The sequence below is a fragment of the Platalea leucorodia genome, assembly GCF_965183815.1.
Source record: "Platalea leucorodia genome assembly, chromosome: 3".
NCBI classification, from domain to species: domain Eukaryota; kingdom Metazoa; phylum Chordata; class Aves; order Pelecaniformes; family Threskiornithidae; genus Platalea; species Platalea leucorodia.
Genome location: NC_138825.1, coordinates 115,699,010 through 115,716,180, shown reverse-complemented (window position 1 = coordinate 115,716,180; position 17,171 = coordinate 115,699,010). Strand labels below are relative to the sequence as shown.

General features: G+C 35.5%; 1 protein-coding gene across 5 annotated transcripts in view; it reads left to right on the top strand.

The window, feature by feature from the left end:
- SMC6 (structural maintenance of chromosomes 6) overlaps positions 1-17,171 on the top strand; it is a 34,858-nt gene that overhangs the window by 1,834 nt on the left and 15,853 nt on the right. For 3 of the 5 annotated variants that reach the window (XR_014227571.1, XM_082305808.1, XM_082305809.1), the window contains exons 2-17: positions 803-959; positions 3,541-3,689; positions 4,910-5,027; positions 5,829-5,934; positions 7,102-7,238; positions 7,796-7,857; positions 8,760-8,840; positions 10,401-10,502; positions 10,700-10,819; positions 10,924-11,022; positions 12,168-12,314; positions 12,709-12,797; positions 13,295-13,459; positions 14,329-14,507; positions 15,607-15,808; positions 15,943-16,057. Coding sequence is in view for 4 of the 5 variants with exons in the window: in XM_082305808.1 (XP_082161934.1) it covers positions 3,546-3,689; positions 4,910-5,027; positions 5,829-5,934; positions 7,102-7,238; positions 7,796-7,857; positions 8,760-8,840; positions 10,401-10,502; positions 10,700-10,819; positions 10,924-11,022; positions 12,168-12,314; positions 12,709-12,797; positions 13,295-13,459; positions 14,329-14,507; positions 15,607-15,808; positions 15,943-16,057 (1,866 nt within the window). In the remaining variant the exon portion in view is untranslated. Of the gene's footprint in view, positions 1-802; positions 960-3,540; positions 3,690-4,909; positions 5,028-5,828; positions 5,935-7,101; positions 7,239-7,795; positions 7,858-8,759; positions 8,841-10,400; positions 10,503-10,699; positions 10,820-10,923; positions 11,023-12,167; positions 12,315-12,708; positions 12,798-13,294; positions 13,460-14,328; positions 14,508-15,606; positions 15,809-15,942; positions 16,058-17,171 lie in introns of those variants that run through there. The other 2 variants (XM_082305810.1, XM_082305811.1) reach the window with 2 other exon arrangements.

Sequence of the window (17,171 nt, the reverse complement as noted above, 5' to 3'; positions counted from 1 at the left end):
CTTCCCATTAGTCTATTACGTATCTTAAAATACTTGCACTAATGTATGTTTTTGCCAGTTTAATTTTTTCCAATATAGTATTGCACATTTTAATCACCTTCAGATAGGTCAGATCAGCTGCTTTTCCTTTGCCTTGAATAGTTATTCCCAATCTGTTGTTAAAGTCATGGTTAAGTGGTGCTGAGACTGAAATCAATTATTTTTTCAATTAAAAACTTAATGAAGAAAATTAGGGGTATCTTGGTGCAAGAGTTTTGGGAGCAATTCATGTTAAAAGAGGAACTTTTCCTGTCAAAAAGGTCAAGATGATCTAAAGATAAAATTCAAATATATGTGGTGTTTTCTGTGGGCTTTTTGTTTTTCTAATGTTGATTATTTCCTCCCTTAGCTTTTAAACCTTTGTTTCTTGTGAAGTCTTATTAGTGGATTCCTTGTTGCTGCAGTCAGTTTCTCTTTCCTTCTGGCTTTTTTGTACTCAATGTAGGTATTACATCCACTGGTACTTGTCATAATAATTCCTGAGGCTACTTCAATAAAGTTTTCTTGCAGTTCCAGTTAAGTTTTGTTTGCAGTACTAGCTCTTCAAGAGTTCTTGTGTACAGACTATTCTGTCCTTTGCCTTCATCATGCTTAGATTACATGAGTGTGTTTTTTTTCTAGGTTATTTTGTTTTGTTTTCCACTCTCGTGCTCTCTTTTTCTTAAATGTCCAAATGTTATAGCGATGGAACCCTTAGTCCTGATCTTTAGTTCGGACATTAATAGTCGCAACATTTAAATCTTGTGTTTTCCCTGCTTTCTAGAGAGAGATTTCAATGTAACAGCAAATTGAATGAATGCTTGTCTTTATATTTGCGTGATGGATAAATTCCAAGAGCATACAAGTGACTCCTTCCTGGTGTGAGTAATTAAAGCATAAAGACATGTTCATGTAGGAAACCGAAAGTAGCATAGCAAAAGGTATGTAACTGAATCATCAAGTGTATTTGCTCCTTGGTTTCTATGTGTATGGTACTAAACTATATAACGTAAAATGGACGTGACATATTCCCTGTAAATACTTAATGGACATAATAATAAGCCAGTATTTGATCTGAAATCCCTGCCATACAGAATTGTTGCAAGAATGTCAGATGGCAAGTTTATTGCATGTCTGCATTTGCTTTGAATTTTGTTCATTGCACTTAATGGAAAGAGATGAGTGTTATTTTTTCTTTATCATTTAGATGCTGTGTCAGAGAAAATTTACAAGGGAGTTATTAAACACTGTATTTTATGAAATAGTCAAAAAATATCTAGAATAGAAATGAAATACTCTCTGTAATGATATAACAAAGTTTAATTTCTTTGGTGTTTTGTATAACAAATGCTATTGTCTGTGATGCTTGGTAGTATGAGCTATGAGTGTGAGCTTGGTAGTATCTGACCTTCTGTCAGTTGAAAACAGGCTATAGTTTGACCAGAACATTAAGCTGACACAAGTAAAAGAAACTGCTCAAAGAAGCACTCTCTTTCTCCACAATGACCCAAATGTGCATGGTGAGATGGTTGGGGAACTTATTTAAAGAGGAAAGAAGTTTTTTCCTCCATTAATTTTCAGTAGAATCAGTGCCTTGAGACATTTTATTATTCTGCTATGTAAAGAGCTGCTTGAACTCAGGGGATGAGACAGAAACAGAAGAGGCAGAGGGAGGAAAGACTGCTCCTCTCCGTTGCAGTGCTAGTTCTTATGACTAAAGATGTAATTTAAGAGTCTTTATTTCATTGAGTTCTCTGTAGGTTCTTCAAGTTATTAATCTTAAACCATTTAAAGAGAGAATGTGCAGCAAGATCCACAGAGAAGCTCTGGGAGGGCCCGAGTGCTTTAACGAGGGGCCCCTATAGGGCCCTGAGGCTGTGCATTGCACAGCTGGAACCGCTGTGTTGATCCACCCAGCTTTCCCACGGACCATGTCATCTCCCCTGCAGGACGCAGGAGATCATGTTAGGAACTGTTAGGTTGACCTGCCTGCCTTCTCTCCTGGATCGTCCCAACTGTCTTGTGGGACAAGGAAGTGGTCAGTCATTGTTGTTAAATGTATCTGTGACTAGAAGTGTTCTGGTATCCAAGCCCCCAGTGTGTTTAGTCTCCACACAGTCAATTTGGTCTCAGACCATGACACACGATATCAGCTTTGGGCATGCAGTGTCTCTAATGCTGGTCATTCTTTCCTTTCCTGCACACACACACACACACCCCCACACATCATTTTTTAAAAAAATTACTATTTTTAAATTTCTTTTTATAAATAAACTCAGCCTTCTCCTTAGGCCATGTGTCATGCAGTGATCTTTCTACAGCAGTGGATATTAATTACATTTAGTGCCTCTGAATTTTGCTCGAACTGGTGAGATGCGTTTAAGTTGGTTGCTGTCTTCTCTAGAAGGAGTTCTAGATTAAATTCTAGTAAACAAAGTTGTCTGAGTAGGAGAACATACTCCATTTCAGAAACTTTTTGACCTCAGAAAACTGTGCAGCTGATGTCAGTTTTAGCCTGTTTTGGACACTTACCAGTAGGTGACAACTACTGGCAAATAAAAATATTGTGCATTGCCTTTGTATAAACAGGACCTTGCTTCTACTTTGGGCAAAAGTATATGAACTTCCATGTTTTGTGTAGTGCTTTGGGACTCTTAAGTATGAAGAATGTAATATGTACTTTTTGGGGTATAAAAACCATGCCCGAAGGGTACAATTACAGAAAATGTAAGATTTTGACTAATCTTGATGCCTGTTGTTTCAGTTTTATGTGACTTTAGTAGACCTTGTTACTTTTGCAAGATTCATTTCTGACCAGTCATTAGTGCAGGAAGTCTGTGCGTTATTTATTCATTTGTAGAGGAAATATATACATATGTTCTCAATATTAGAGAATTGTTACCCTTCATTAGTGAAATAACAGCATTTTGTTTACAGTGATCATATTATACTGCCTCACAAAAGCTGCGTGCAAGAAATAGCACAAGAACAGTGCTATGAATCTAAATTTTCCTTTATTCTACTGTAATGTGTTCTGCATATTAATTTTCTAGACATTTGTCAACCATGTATAATTAATACATTTTCTCTTTGGCTGCGTAGCTCACTTAATCAAACCTGCATTGATGCTGCTGATCATACTATGATAGTTACGTGCTTTTTACAACTTAATCTTCAACTCCATTACTAACCAAAAACAATTCTAGCAAATATCCCGAAGTCTAATGTACCAAGGAAAACAGAATCAAGGTTGATTTTGTTGTTAATCAACAAACAAATTCAGCTTGATTAGAATAATGAAGTTGTGTTTCTTTTATTCTAATACAACTTCTTCATAGTAAGCTTAGGCTTAAATTCACTCAGATTTCAGTTCTGAAAAAGTATTTGTTTGTTGCAGTGTTTGCTATGATCTTAATATTTCTTTTATGAAAGTAAATAAATTGATGTCTGTGCTATCATCTGTAGGTATATTTTCATCTGGAAGACTGAAACCTACAATCTTTCATTACTTTTGTTTTTCAGTACTCATGGGTAAGAGAAAGGAAGAAAGTATTTCGAAGCCTGGATCCCACAAAAGACAGAGACAAGAATACACAGATGAACATAGCGATGAGTCTAATGAAGAAGAAAATTCACAGTCATCAGCTGATAGTAATTTCTCTTCGCTGTCGGTAAGTTGTTGAAAAAGTTGGGGGGGAAGATGTAAGAAAAAGTTGATATAAAAAAGTTCTGTGCTTTTGGTTGACATTGAAATAAATGTCTTGCATGTAGGCTTCAGTGGAACCAGTAAAAAGAAACTAGAGGTAATGTATGTGATGAGGATTTGTGCATGAGTTCATTCTTACCTTATGTCATTTGGGTCATGTAGTTACAACAGTTGATCATAAAATAATAGTATTCTGGTTTTACAGAATGAATACTACTGAAGTTGTCAAATAACCAAGTAAAGGAAATGGATTTTGTTTGACAGAAGTATGGTATATTTGGTTTATGATTGTAGTAAAAGCAGAGAAAATATTTAGAAAACAAATTATTTACTAAGAGAGGCACCAAATACTTGTTTGTTTTGCACAGCTGACACTTTTCAAATGACTAAAAAAAATCTAGTGTTTGAAATATATATTTTGATGGAAATGAAGCTTGAAAACAGGAATACCATTTTGTTCTCCTTTTCTGTAATAGTTGAATTCTAATTTGATGGAGGATTTTTAAAAAATAATTTCTGAGGTGGCAAATACTGTCTTGTGTATTATAAGACACCACGGTTGATTTTTGGTATGTAAAAGCATTATTCCTCACTTCATTTTCTTGAACAGCAGCTGTTCTGTGTCATTGGTTTCTTTATTTTGACTTTGCTTTCTTAGAAAACATTGGTTTTATTGCCAGTGCTTCAGAAAAGCAAAGTTTCTTGTCAAACAATACTTCAGCAGTTGAACAGTGGGCTGTGCCATTTCTAGTTTCATTTCCTCCTTCCTGATCTAATTTAATTTCCCTCTTTCTAAGCTGTGCTAAGGATTCTCACAAATAGTATTATTCAAGTAACAGAAAAGTCTTTCTATGATGCTCTTTGTTACTGCTCTGACAACTGTATAGAATCAGTGATCTTATAATTAATATAATATAAAAGATTAAGCTAGTTATGGGGAGAACTGAAAGTTACTAGGGGTGAGTGATCAGCTTTGGTAACTGTTTTCCTCTTATTTTATTATGTAACCGCTCTGTAGCAAGCAACTTTTCATGGGGTCACGAAACCCTTCTGCTTTCCTTGTAGTTTGTAACCATTGATGTTTTATATCTTACTGTTGTTTGAATTCTCATTATATTTAAAATAGATAAACTGTATCTCATTAAAATGCATACATAACATCAGTTTTAATTGTTAATTCTTTAGACTGCAGGGGAAGTTGGGATAATTGAAAGTATCCAGCTGAAGAACTTCATGTGCCATTCGATGTTGGGGCCTTTTCAGTTTGGATCAAATCTCAATTTTGTTGTTGGAAACAATGGAAGTATGTATTAATTGCATCATTTCTTTGTCAAAGAACACTTTTGTTAATAATTTAGAAGATGTAATTTTTATTTGAAATAGAATTGGTAGCCATTTTTTAGGAATGGAGACAGATTCACTTTTGGACTTGGGAACCACACAGGTCTGTCCCAGTAATTCAAGGCTGGTGAAATAGTTAGGTCTTAAATTTGGAGATTTGCAAAAGATAATGTGAATATAAATCTTTTCATAGCTAAATCATACATAAATTTATATTGAAACTAAATGTACTCGTATGTTCATTATTAAATGCACAGTAATTGTCCAAGTATAAACTATTATAGGAGAAGGAAATGATACTTATTTATGCAAGTTCACTTCTTTTGGAGAGAGAATTTCAAAAATTACGCATAAATTTTGAAAGAGAGTTTAAAACCTTTCAGATAGTTATATAAATGGTAATGTGTGTTTGATTTCTTTTGTTGTATACCTGTTATCTGAATGCTTGTGAGGAAGGGGAGATTCTTTCCTGCTGAGATAAGACATCTTGTTGAATGTAAATTGCTAAATAGAAGTAACAGAAGTTTGGCTCAACATGGTGTGGGGTTTTTTTTTTGTTGGGTTTTTTTGGGGGAGAACCTTGGAAGTAGCAGATGTTTTTCTAGAGTTATTGCTATTTTGTATGTTTGTTCAATAAAGACAGAATTTGGACTTTAAATACATGAATACATAAGTAGTCAAACAAAAATCTGTAATATGGGTGAACTGGATAAAGAGTTGCAAGAACTGATTTTTAAAAAAATGTTCAATGCTTCTGTTACAGGTGGAAAAAGTTCAGTATTAACTGCTCTTATTGTTGGACTTGGTGGAAAAGCTACTGCAACTAATAGAGGTTCCTCGTTAAAAATGTTTGTACGAGATGGAGAGACGTAAGTAAAACTTTTTTAGTTTTAAGGTTGAGCATCTTCTTTAGTGCTTGTGATTCAGATTAGCTGATCACCTTCGTTTTCTCTGTTCTCTTATTGGATTGACCAGATTTGAATGAAAAGCATAACACTGAAGAGACCATATTTAAACAAAAAAACCCAAAACTACAAACAAAAAACACATTAGAAATTTTACCAGTAATTTACCGGTAGTATACCATTATCTCTGAACTAGCTAACATATTCATATGTCCTGTATATTGCCCAGTTCTTGTGTATTACTTCCACGTACTTCCTCCTGTACTTGAATATGCTACAGAAGAATTGAGTTCATTTAGAAAAAAAATCATAGGAAACTAGTTATCATTGTTCTGTGAGCAGTGAGGTTAATTCTTTCTTTCAGAAAGTCTTTCTGAATAAATGAATATACAATATAAAGACCTTGACATACAGGTCAATTATTAAACATGCAGGGAGTGGATTCATGTCTGCTGCAAGAGTGGGGATAACATGTTTAGGGGAACCAATAAAAACATAGGAGAGGAGGTGTAAAAGTTTACATTTACATAAAGCTGTAACTCAGAGCCCCAGCCTTTTCATTTCAGAGGTGCTTGGAGTGAAATTGTTGGCAGTACCTGCCTTATGTATAATAACTTAATGTTTCAGCACGCACTTGAGAAACAGCAAATCTGAATTCAGAACTGAAACCACATCTCATCTTTTCTAGAAGAACGCCTTAAGCATTCTGCTACAGATTACTTTGGTTAGGGATGGCTGTAGAAGCTAAGCAAACTGTTTTCTGCAGAAGCCAGTTTGGTGACAGGAGAACAACGAAAAAGCAACTTGATTCTGCAACCTAAAGATGGGGGCACTCAGATGGGAAAGGAAGGTGGGGGAAATCTGCTCTCACAACTATTTGCTTTTGGCTCATGATTTATCTGAAGCATAGAAGGTGCAAACAGGTTGGTGTATGGCAGCGTTTCTGACCATGTGTCTCTGATGCTATTTTGGCTCAAACAACGTAAATATATCTTGTTCTGATTTGACTGACTTCCAGTTGTGACATGTACACATAACAGTTTTTTGTGGAAAATGTTCTGATTTTTTGTAATTTTTCTTTTAGATGTTGAACTGATTTCGATTGTTTTTTTTATTATCTTTATTTTTCAGTTCTGCAGATATTTCTATAACATTGCGAAACCAAGGTAGAGATGCGTTTAAACCAGAAGTGTATGGTGGCTCTATTATTGTGAATCAACACATTAATCTGGACGGAAGCAGAAGTTATAGACTGAAAAGCAAATCTGGTCGGTGGTAGTTTGTTTTGTTCTCGGGCATAGAAGCCCTTTAGATGTTTTCATTGCTTTAAATGCCTTAATGTTAGTAAAGGATGATGTTTCTTGTTTCATTCATCATTCAAGGATGATGCCCATTTTTTTAGGCATTTACTTTAGACTAAGAATGTTTTAGAATGCCAAAAGCAGTTGCGTTAGGTTCTACATGGCGTGAGGTCATACAGTATTTGTCTTAAGGAAAATCTGCTTGTGTGATGAGGCTGAACATAGGTTTTAGTCTTTTTGAGTTTTTGTTGAATTTGCTGATTTACCTAAATTCTGTCACAGAGGGTTTATGAGGCAAGGAGGGACTTTAACTAGAAGTCTTTCTGTACAAATGCACATATATCGGAAAGATTAAAAAACCCAGTGAAACAGTGTTTCGCATTTAGGACTAAATCTGTTACAAAAATACTAATCCCTTTTTTTACGTTTACTAAGAACCACTACATTGAACAAAAGGCTAAGGCATTGTATGTCTCTTTACTTTGGACCTCTTGGTCTTTTTCCTTTCTTTTTTTTACCACTAGGGACCTTAGTTTCTTCAAAGAAAGAGGAACTCGTAGGAATACTGGATCACTTTAATATACAGGTAATTGTTATAGCGTTTAAATTCTGTGCAATTTAAGACATCAGCATACGATGTTAGAATTCTTCAATTAAAAAGCAATGTTCCAATTCGTTACATGAGAGAGGTTCACCTCTTCCCAAATGAAATGGCAAAAGAAAATTGAAATTTATACCTCATACAGTGCAGAATAAGATTCTGTCCCAGACAAATGGGAGTATTTGCTATGATCTGTGAGCCATGAGTCACATATCCTGTTAATGAAAGTCTTAGCATATGTAGGTTTCTTTCATACCTGGAGCTTTTTTTTCTTTCTGCTCATTATTTCAGTTTTTGCTGGTGCAGAAATTTGAGTGTGTTTTTGCTGCTTAAGTGATTAAGGAAAGATCAGGTAGTGCACATGAAGTTTAAAATATTCAACATATTCAGCCTTTCAAATAATATAAACTTTTGTTAGTATGTATTGATTTTTTTTTTTGTGGAAACTTCCATAAGAATATATGAGGCAATTCTTTGCATTTAATGCAATACTTCGAATAATGAGAAATTAAACAGCATTGGACAACATTTCTAATGCTGATCTTTTTAAATAAATGGAAAAAACAGGCACTGTCTTTCTAGAAGTCAATTCTCCTGGAAACAGTTCCTTAGTTGTCCTTGTTGTGGTTCAAATTTGTACTTGATGGAGTTGGATTTTTTTAAATTTTTTGTGTCTGTGTTGTTGGGGGGGGGTTGTTTGTTTTTAAAAAAAAAAAAAAAAGGGTGTGAGAGGAGTAGAAATCTCAGTTTCTGGATCTGCTTTTCTCACAGCTTATTATTGAATTGCTGGGCATGGAACAGGGAGATGGTTTGCTCACTTTCATGGATATGCAGTTACATGAGAACTTTTTAACTTAAAATAAAAAGGAAGTAATTTATTTTTACAGGTAGATAATCCTGTGTCTGTTTTAACCCAAGAGATGAGTAAGCACTTTTTACAGTCTAAAAATGAAGGTGACAAGTACAAGGTAAGAAAAATCATTTAACATTTTGAGTAAACATTAAAATATTGATTTCAAATTTTTAGAGGTGGCATTTGGAGGAAAAAAAATTCAGAATTCTTAATTTTAATGACCTGTTGTGGATTAACTCAGGTAAGCAGCTAAGCACCACACAGCCATTCACTCGCTTTCCTTCCCTGCTGCCCCCTGCTTGGGATGGGGGAAGATGAAAGGAAGAGCAAAAGCAAGAAAACTTGTGGGTTGACATAAAAATTTAAAAAATGAAGGAAAAGCTGGAAGAAGAGAGAAAGAAAGCAAAACAAAACAAGAGATGCAAAGGCAATCGCTCAACACCTCCCATGGGTAGTCTGATGCCCAGCCAGTTCCCAAGCAAAAGATGGCTAACCCCCCTAAACCCTCTCCTCTCCCTTTTTAGTGCTGAGCATAACTGTGCTGGTTTTGGCTGGGATAGAGTTAATTTTCTTCACAGTAGCTAGTATGGGGCAATGTTTTGGATTTGTGCTGAAAACAGTGTTGATAACACAGGGATGTTTTCGTTACTGCTGAGCAGTGCTCACACAGAGTCAAGGCCTATTCTGCTTCTCACCCCACCCCACCCCACCCCACCCCACCAGCGAGTAGGCTGGGGGTGCACAAGGAGTTGAGAGGGGACACAGCTGGGACAGCTGACCCCAACTGGCCAAAGGGCTATTCCATAGCATATGACGTCATGCTCAGTATATAAGCTGGGGGAAGAAGAAGGAAGGCAGGGACATCTGGAGTGATGGCATTTTGTCTTCCCAAGTAACCATTATGCGTGATGGAGCCCTGCTTTCCTGGAGATGGCTGAACACCTGCCTGCCGGTGGGAAGTAGTGAATGAATTCCCTGCTTTGCTTTGCTTGCATGCATGGCTTTTGCTTTACCTATTAAACTGTCTTCATATCACCCCACAAGTTTTCTTACTTTTACCCTTCCAATTCTCTCCCCCATCCCACCACAAGGGAGTGAGCAAGCGGCTGTGTGGTGCTTAGTTGCTGGCTGGGGTTAAACCACGACAATGACATTTTATGGGATGGAATATCTCTTTGGTTAGTTGGGGTCATCTGCCTGGTTATATCCCGTCCCAACCTCTGGCGCACCCTGCCATTCTGTTCAGTGGGAGGGCAGAGTGAGAAACAGGAGGCCACGACGTTATACAAACACTGTTCAGCGACAGCTTAAACATTAGTGCGTTATCTGCGTAGTTTTTGTCATACATCTAAAACACAGCACCGTAATAGTTGCTCTGAAGAAACTTAACTCCATCCCAGCCAGACCCAGTACACTATCTGATTGTAGCAGTCATCCACTTGCAAAAACAATTTTTTTGAAGTTTCTTTTCTCTGAAGACATTGATGAATTTAAAAGAATTTTAGGACACTGCTGAGTTGGTTCATTATTCAGAAGTACCCCACCAGTTATTTTACTCTGGGTATCGTTCAGCATGCATAAAGGTTGGGCTGAGTGGTCTATCTATGGTAATTATTTGAAGTTCACTTAGATAAACTGCTGAATCTGACATCTGCATCTTTTTATTCCTTTTTAGTTTTTTATGAAGGCAACTCAACTGGAACAAATGAAAGAAGATTATTCATCTATTATGAAAACTAAAGAAAATACATGTATTCAGATAGAACAAGGAGTAGAGGTATATAAAAGTTAAAGTAATTATTAGTACAGATCTAAGCACTGAAATAACTATAGCAGTTAAACTACATAGTTTTGATTTGATTAGGTCTCAGTGACATTAAATTTAAAAAAAAATAAATCTTTCCAAGTTTTCATATTATATCACAACTTTTTGCACTTGTGATTGAATGTCTCTCTCTTTTTTTTTTTTTAAAGCGTCTTCAAGAACTTAAGCTGCTTTATTGTGAAAAAAAGGAACGTTACAAAAGCATTGGGTTTGTGAATGACATGCGAAATCATCTTGAAGATTTGAAACATAAAATGGCATGGGCAGTGGTAAATGTCTTGTTAAAATATGTTTCCTCATATGAAATGTACTTAAAATTTTGCCCAAACTGCAGTGGGCATTCTGCTACATGCTAATATATGCTTCTATTTAGGTGGGTGAAATGGAAAGAGAAATACAGCCAATCAAAGAAGGCATCAGAGCTGAAGAAGGAAATACAGAGAAGTTTGTTAAGAAGATAGAAGAATGCCAGGTACATATATGGCTTAAACCATATGTCACTCTGGTTTTGGCTCCTTGACTCAAGAATAAAAATAATATTTAAACTTATGATTGTCCTTTAGCTTGTAAGCTATTGAAACTGGCCATCTTAGCTTTTCACAAGCAGCTAAGAACATTCCCATTGATACACCTTTTTAGCCATCTAAAACTTCATGGTAACATTTGCACTCCACATTTCATTGGATAATGATATCAGGACATTTTGTTTTCTGTTGTTTAGTATGGGTATGTGTGTGTGGTTTTCATGTGGATATTTTTGTTTCAGGTAAGGGTTATATTATTTTGACTGGGAATTTGAGATGACTAGCATCGCATATACCAGTGAACAGTAATTTAAACTGGTTTATTGTTGAGAGTACTTGGTGCCTATTTCTGTAATGTTGGAGCATTTTCCAGAGATCTGTCATGTAGGTTTCCCTGGGTATCATTGCCAGTAGAAAAGATCAGTGTCTGATTTCAGGAGACATCTGGAAATTAAACAGACTCTTTGGATGGTTTCTTAAGACTTCTGTAGGTAGCAAGAAAGAAGAATTTTGCCAAACATTCAGATCCACATGCAAAATATATCTTTTTCAGAGAAACACTAGGCATCATTATTTTGAACTTTTCAGTCTATTAAAACTCCAGACTTTCTGAATTGACACTCATTTTTCATTGGTTTTTTTTTTTTTTCCTATGTTTAAAAAAAAAAAGTAGTATGTATTTATTTTACATTTGAGACATTTTTACTTTATGGCTGAACATGTCTGTGTAGTGTTGAAGGAACATTGTCCAAATACTGGTTTCACTTCTTTCCATATCATGGTACTTGGCCTTATTGTAGTAAGAGTCCCGTGTTTGAGTAAACCATGAGTTAGAAAAGAAGGTTGCTGTTTACTTCACAGATTTGGTAGTCCGTTGGTTTCCTGAATATTTTCCTTTATTAATTTTTAATTTAGCATATCTGTAGTGGCAATGGCTTGCCTTTTTTTTTTTTTTTAACAAAAAAAAAAAAAAGAGCCAATGAGACATGTCAGATAGATTCTTTTGAGAGATATTTCTTTTGTAGCATTAAGAGGTTTTGAAGAAAATTTTGCTTCTTTACTACTTAGGTATCATTCTCTTTTTACACCAAAGGTAAAAGTGAATGAAGCAGAAGAAAAGTACAAAGCAATACAAAACAAGTTAATAACAATAAGTGAAGAAGCACAAGCCCTGCATCCTCAGTGTATTTCTTTGAAGGCTGATGTGCAGGCAAGAAGAAAAGCAGCCAATGAAGCTGAGGTAGGCAAAAAGAACTTCCAAAGTTTGTATCAATTTAAAGCTTTAATCTTGTCCGTGCTCTGTACCCGTACGTACTTCATCTGTGTCTAGGCTCCTTGAATCCATGGTGCAGTTCAAAATAGGTGCAATTTCCTGCCTGACATGCAAGTAGTTTCTGTTTGGGGGCCATAGAGTTTATATCTTTTTACACAAGTGTTAAGCAGTGTTAACCTTAGGTCAAAATAAATATGATTCAAGTTAACTGTGTTATTCCTTCTACTTCATATTCTTGAAATTCAAGTTACGTTTGTCTGTTTTGATGCAGTTCAGTCTTTATTGACTCAAAACTGTAGTTCTTTTTGAAATTATTTCTTGCTTCTGTTTATTAAAGTACTGTATCCTATGTCCTTCCTAGGTACTTTATAATCGTTCCAAAACTGAGTTAAAACGTCTGGGAAAAGATGATGAACAGCTACGTAAACGAATTGAAGAACTGAAAAGCAGGTAAATACAGATATAGTGGTTACAGTGTATGTTTATTAGAGTATGGGTATGCAGGGACTGAGCTCTTCTGATTAATGAGAAAATCTGCAGTAATGGAAAGTATTTATTTAATGTAAGCAGGGTCTAGTTAAATATTTAAATATTTCCAATCTTGCTTCTTTGCATACCAAGATTTTGACTACAAGTTGATGAGGAAATTGGGCAGAAAAAAAGGTTTTCTTTTTTGTTGGTGATAATATACATTTTCTAGCTTCCATGGTGTTGCAGAACAAATATACCTCAAACTAAATGTAGTAGGAATGTAACTGGGAAGAGTTATGTGTGATTAGAAGTAAAACAAAGTAAAAATTGGTATTTATGCTTTGTAGATCTTGTAAATGCACAGAATCTTAAATATAACTTTCTGATGTATAAATGATACAGGTAATAAACCAAAGTTTGTGTCACTTATAAATCACCAGTGTTGTTTTAAAATATTGATGTATGATCTTTTCTAGTGCTAATCAGGTTTCAGAGCCTGAAAAATTGGAAAGACAAAGGAAAATCACATACTTAAGGGAACAGTTAAAGGTGTTCCATGATGAAGAAATAATGATTAGTCAACAGGTGGATCAGTTTCAGCAGGCTATATATAAATGTAAGGAAGAACACGCTAGACTTAGGTAAGTTATGCTTTTGAATGTAACTGTTTTCTTCTGTTTCAAGTTATAAGAGGTCCCTTATGTACCTGCATTCCCTGAGGTATTAGGCTTCAGTTTCTATTTTTTTTTTTTTCCGAGTTTATCTTAGGCCTTGCTAAATTTTTGTCTTTGGCACAATGTGACTTAATTTAGAACCTTCTGGAAAATTAAGAAAACTCTTTTGTCATTAAAGGTGAAAGGTATTACTATTTTAAAGCCAGATATAAATCCATACTGTCAGTTTAATGCCCTTTCTTCCTCCCATCATCTGTCCCTTATTCTCTTATCATCCTATGGGCAGACTATGATTTAAATTTTTTAATGTTGTTTAATACAGGAATACATCCTGATATGATGTCACAAGGTATATAACACAATATAAGGAAACAGATACACTTAGGGGTAATTATTGTATCTATAGTTAAAGGCTATAAAGACTTCGAAGCAAGTGGTTCAAATAACAATTTAGCCCATACCTTGATGTATTAGTTTAAAAGGTTTTTATCAATTATTGTAACCAACAGTTAGTTTGTGTTCTGTTGAAGACCTTTGTAGAAGACAGTAAAATTGAAGCATATAATTAGAAATAAAATACATTTATTATAAATCGTTAGAAATAAAAAACTCTTGTAAAACTGTTGCAAAGTAGTAATTTTGTGTCTTGCTTTTTTGTCTCATGTTTCTTGAAATTATAAAAATATTGTTGCATGTGTGTAGCTAGCTGTACATTGCAGTATTGAGGTCTTGATACACTGTCCTATTAGTCCTTGAAAAATGAGACTTTATAATTATTTTAATAAAATTAAGGCTTCATAAGCTGTTGCTACTGAAAAAAAATTCTGTTCTCTTAGGAGAGAAGACTTTGATGCGAAACAAGCACTGGATGCCAAGCAGAAACAGCTGAGTGAGCTGAAAGATAGTAAAACAAATACCTTGAAAAGATTTGGACCACATATACCAGCATTCCTTGAAGCAGTTGAAATAGCCTATAGGCAAGGGCGCTTTAAACACAAACCGGTTGGACCTTTAGGTAAGAATGACTGCTAAAAAAGACAGTCTTTTAGAATATTTCCTTATGGGCTTTATTACATGGCTGCTAATACAAACAGTGATCTTTTAGAAAAACTGTTTGTTCTTTAAGGAGCTTCAGATACATCCTTCTTCTGTACTTCCTGGACTAAAGGTTTTATCCTGGTAGGTTATCTTTTGCTTCTCTCCTTTTTATCACATGAACTAGCTAACATCTACTGTTTTTCCTCATTTTCCAGCTGCTTTTGTTAAGGTATTTTATGTTGTTACAATGGTAAACTTTCAATACACCCCTCCGCCTCTCTTACACCCTCTAAGCATCGGACTGCTGTGCTTTGGCTGCTTGTTCCTTAGTGGATAGCACTGTCCAGCTCTTGGACAGATCTTACTCAAAATGTCCAGTGGCTGACTTGTGAGCTTGTCAAACTTGAGATGCTTTGCACTGGAGCAACTCAGACAGAACCCATCGAGATTTTCTTGGAAAGTTTTGGTTTCATTAGTTTTTTGACCAGCTCTGACGGTGAATGCTGTTTTCAGTATGTGAACGGGAGTAATGGCTTCAGCATATTCTGGATGTAAGCGTAAAGGCCAAGTACTTAAGTCCTTGGCGTTTACTGCAAGGTAAGAATGTGCGAACACATGTACTACTGAAGACAGGCGATATAATGGAAATCTTCATGTTTGTTTAACTTGCAGCATACTTGTTCCTCTGCCCTCACTCTTAAAGCATTAAATTGTTGATAAGCAATCTTTGCCTAGATATACTCCTGCTGAGCTGTCATAAAATTGGTACATTAATGGAAGTTAGTAGTGACCTGTCAAAGAAGAAAATATAGGCCTCTGAATATGCAGGTGTCTCTGTAAGAGGAGAAATTGTATGTCTGTGTTCTCAGGGTAGCTTGTCTGTTGTGGAGTTATTTTATCTTTTAGTTAACCTCTTAATTTTTTTTTTTTTTTCCTTCTTGTAAGAAAAGTTTATTTTAGACTCTTAAAAAACCCCGTAACACAACAAAACAAAAGCCTTGAGTGGTAAAAATGCACTACTGGATGTTTTGTTATGGAACACAGCTCTTAAAGCCTTGTCTCTTATGTTTATTTAGGTGCTTTCATTCATCCAAAAGATGCTGAACTGACCTTGGCTATTGAATCTTGTTTAAAGAGCCTAGTTCGGGCATTTTGCTGTGATAATCATAGTGATGAAAGAACTCTTCAGCAACTGATGGCAAAATATTATCCACATGGATTTAGACCTCAAATAATTGTAAATAAATTTCAGAATGAAGTTTATGATGTTAGACACAGGTAAGTTTTATGTTTTGAATTTTAGTGCTTAGCCTTGATGGTTCAAATTATTATTAGTTAAAAAACTATTTGTATTTTTTTTTTAAGAATCTCACGTGAGCTTTATGAATGGTGTTTTTTCTTCTTTTCTTCAGAGGAGTTCGTCATCCAGAATTCCCATCGGTTCTCACAGCATTGGAAATAGATCATGCAGTGGTTGCCAATTGTTTGATTGACGTGAGGGGTATAGAAACAATCCTGCTGATTAAAGTAAGGCTCTACGCTCCCTATTGGTTTTTAAAGAAAAGCGTTCCCTCTTTGTGTGGAGCATATACGATATCTTCACTGATAGTGTCTATAATGGACAAAAGAGGTAGAGAAAGATTATTTTATTTTTCTTCTTGCCTCTCTGAGGAGAGGTGAGGACCCTGATGGCTCAGTAGACCCCGACTGTGTCAGTTACAGTGCAGTACACACACACTTACATTTCCACTGGAGGGCTCGCAGTAAGGCCCCCTTGTTATTCAATAAACTGTCAGTATCCCACTTCAAACTCTATTTTCTGTCATGGATGACACAGAGTAAACTGACAACCCATAGTAGATTTAGATACTGGGATTTATTTAAGAATCGGCAAGGTTAGAGATTTTACTCTTATTTTCCACACACTTATTTGTTTCCCTGCCCCCCACAACTCTGCCTTTATAGGTCTCAAGTTCTGAGAGAGCGCAAAGAAACATGGTGGTGGATAGAGTCTGGTAAAATAAAAAAATATCAATAATCAGTTATTAAATAGGATTTGAATGAGGTGACTAGCAAATGGCGTTGAATTAAGAGTACATACTATTTTGATAGGAATCTATTTTTTGATCACCATACAAACATGTGAAAGAACAGTTTTCTGCCAATATATGATTTCTGACCTTAATTGATTTTTGATTTTCTGTTACTACTGAAGATACCAGCTCCTGCAGATAAGATTACAGGTAAAAAGTTGTATATATTTTTATTTAAAGAAAGCAAGGTATTGTATAAGCAGAAGAACTAATGATGCTTGCTTTTCGTGGATTTTGTTTTTCTCCAAAACCACCTGTCCCAGTTTGTCCTCTGACATTCCTACTGGAAAAGAGGCAGTTTATACTCTGTCTAGTGCAGAGCTGACTGACTGGTTAGCAAGCGCGGCTGTTACTCAGTGGCATACGTAACAGCTGAACTTTCTAGGCTTTTTTCATGGCAGGAATGCTAGTTTTGTTCTTCCCCCTCTGCTTTACCTAACCACTGATTTTCATAACGTTATTATCATTGAGCCCCAACTGAACAATTTCAGCTGAATCTGAAAGAAGTTGAACGAGTATTGTCTGGAAGAAATTATACTTCTGAATGG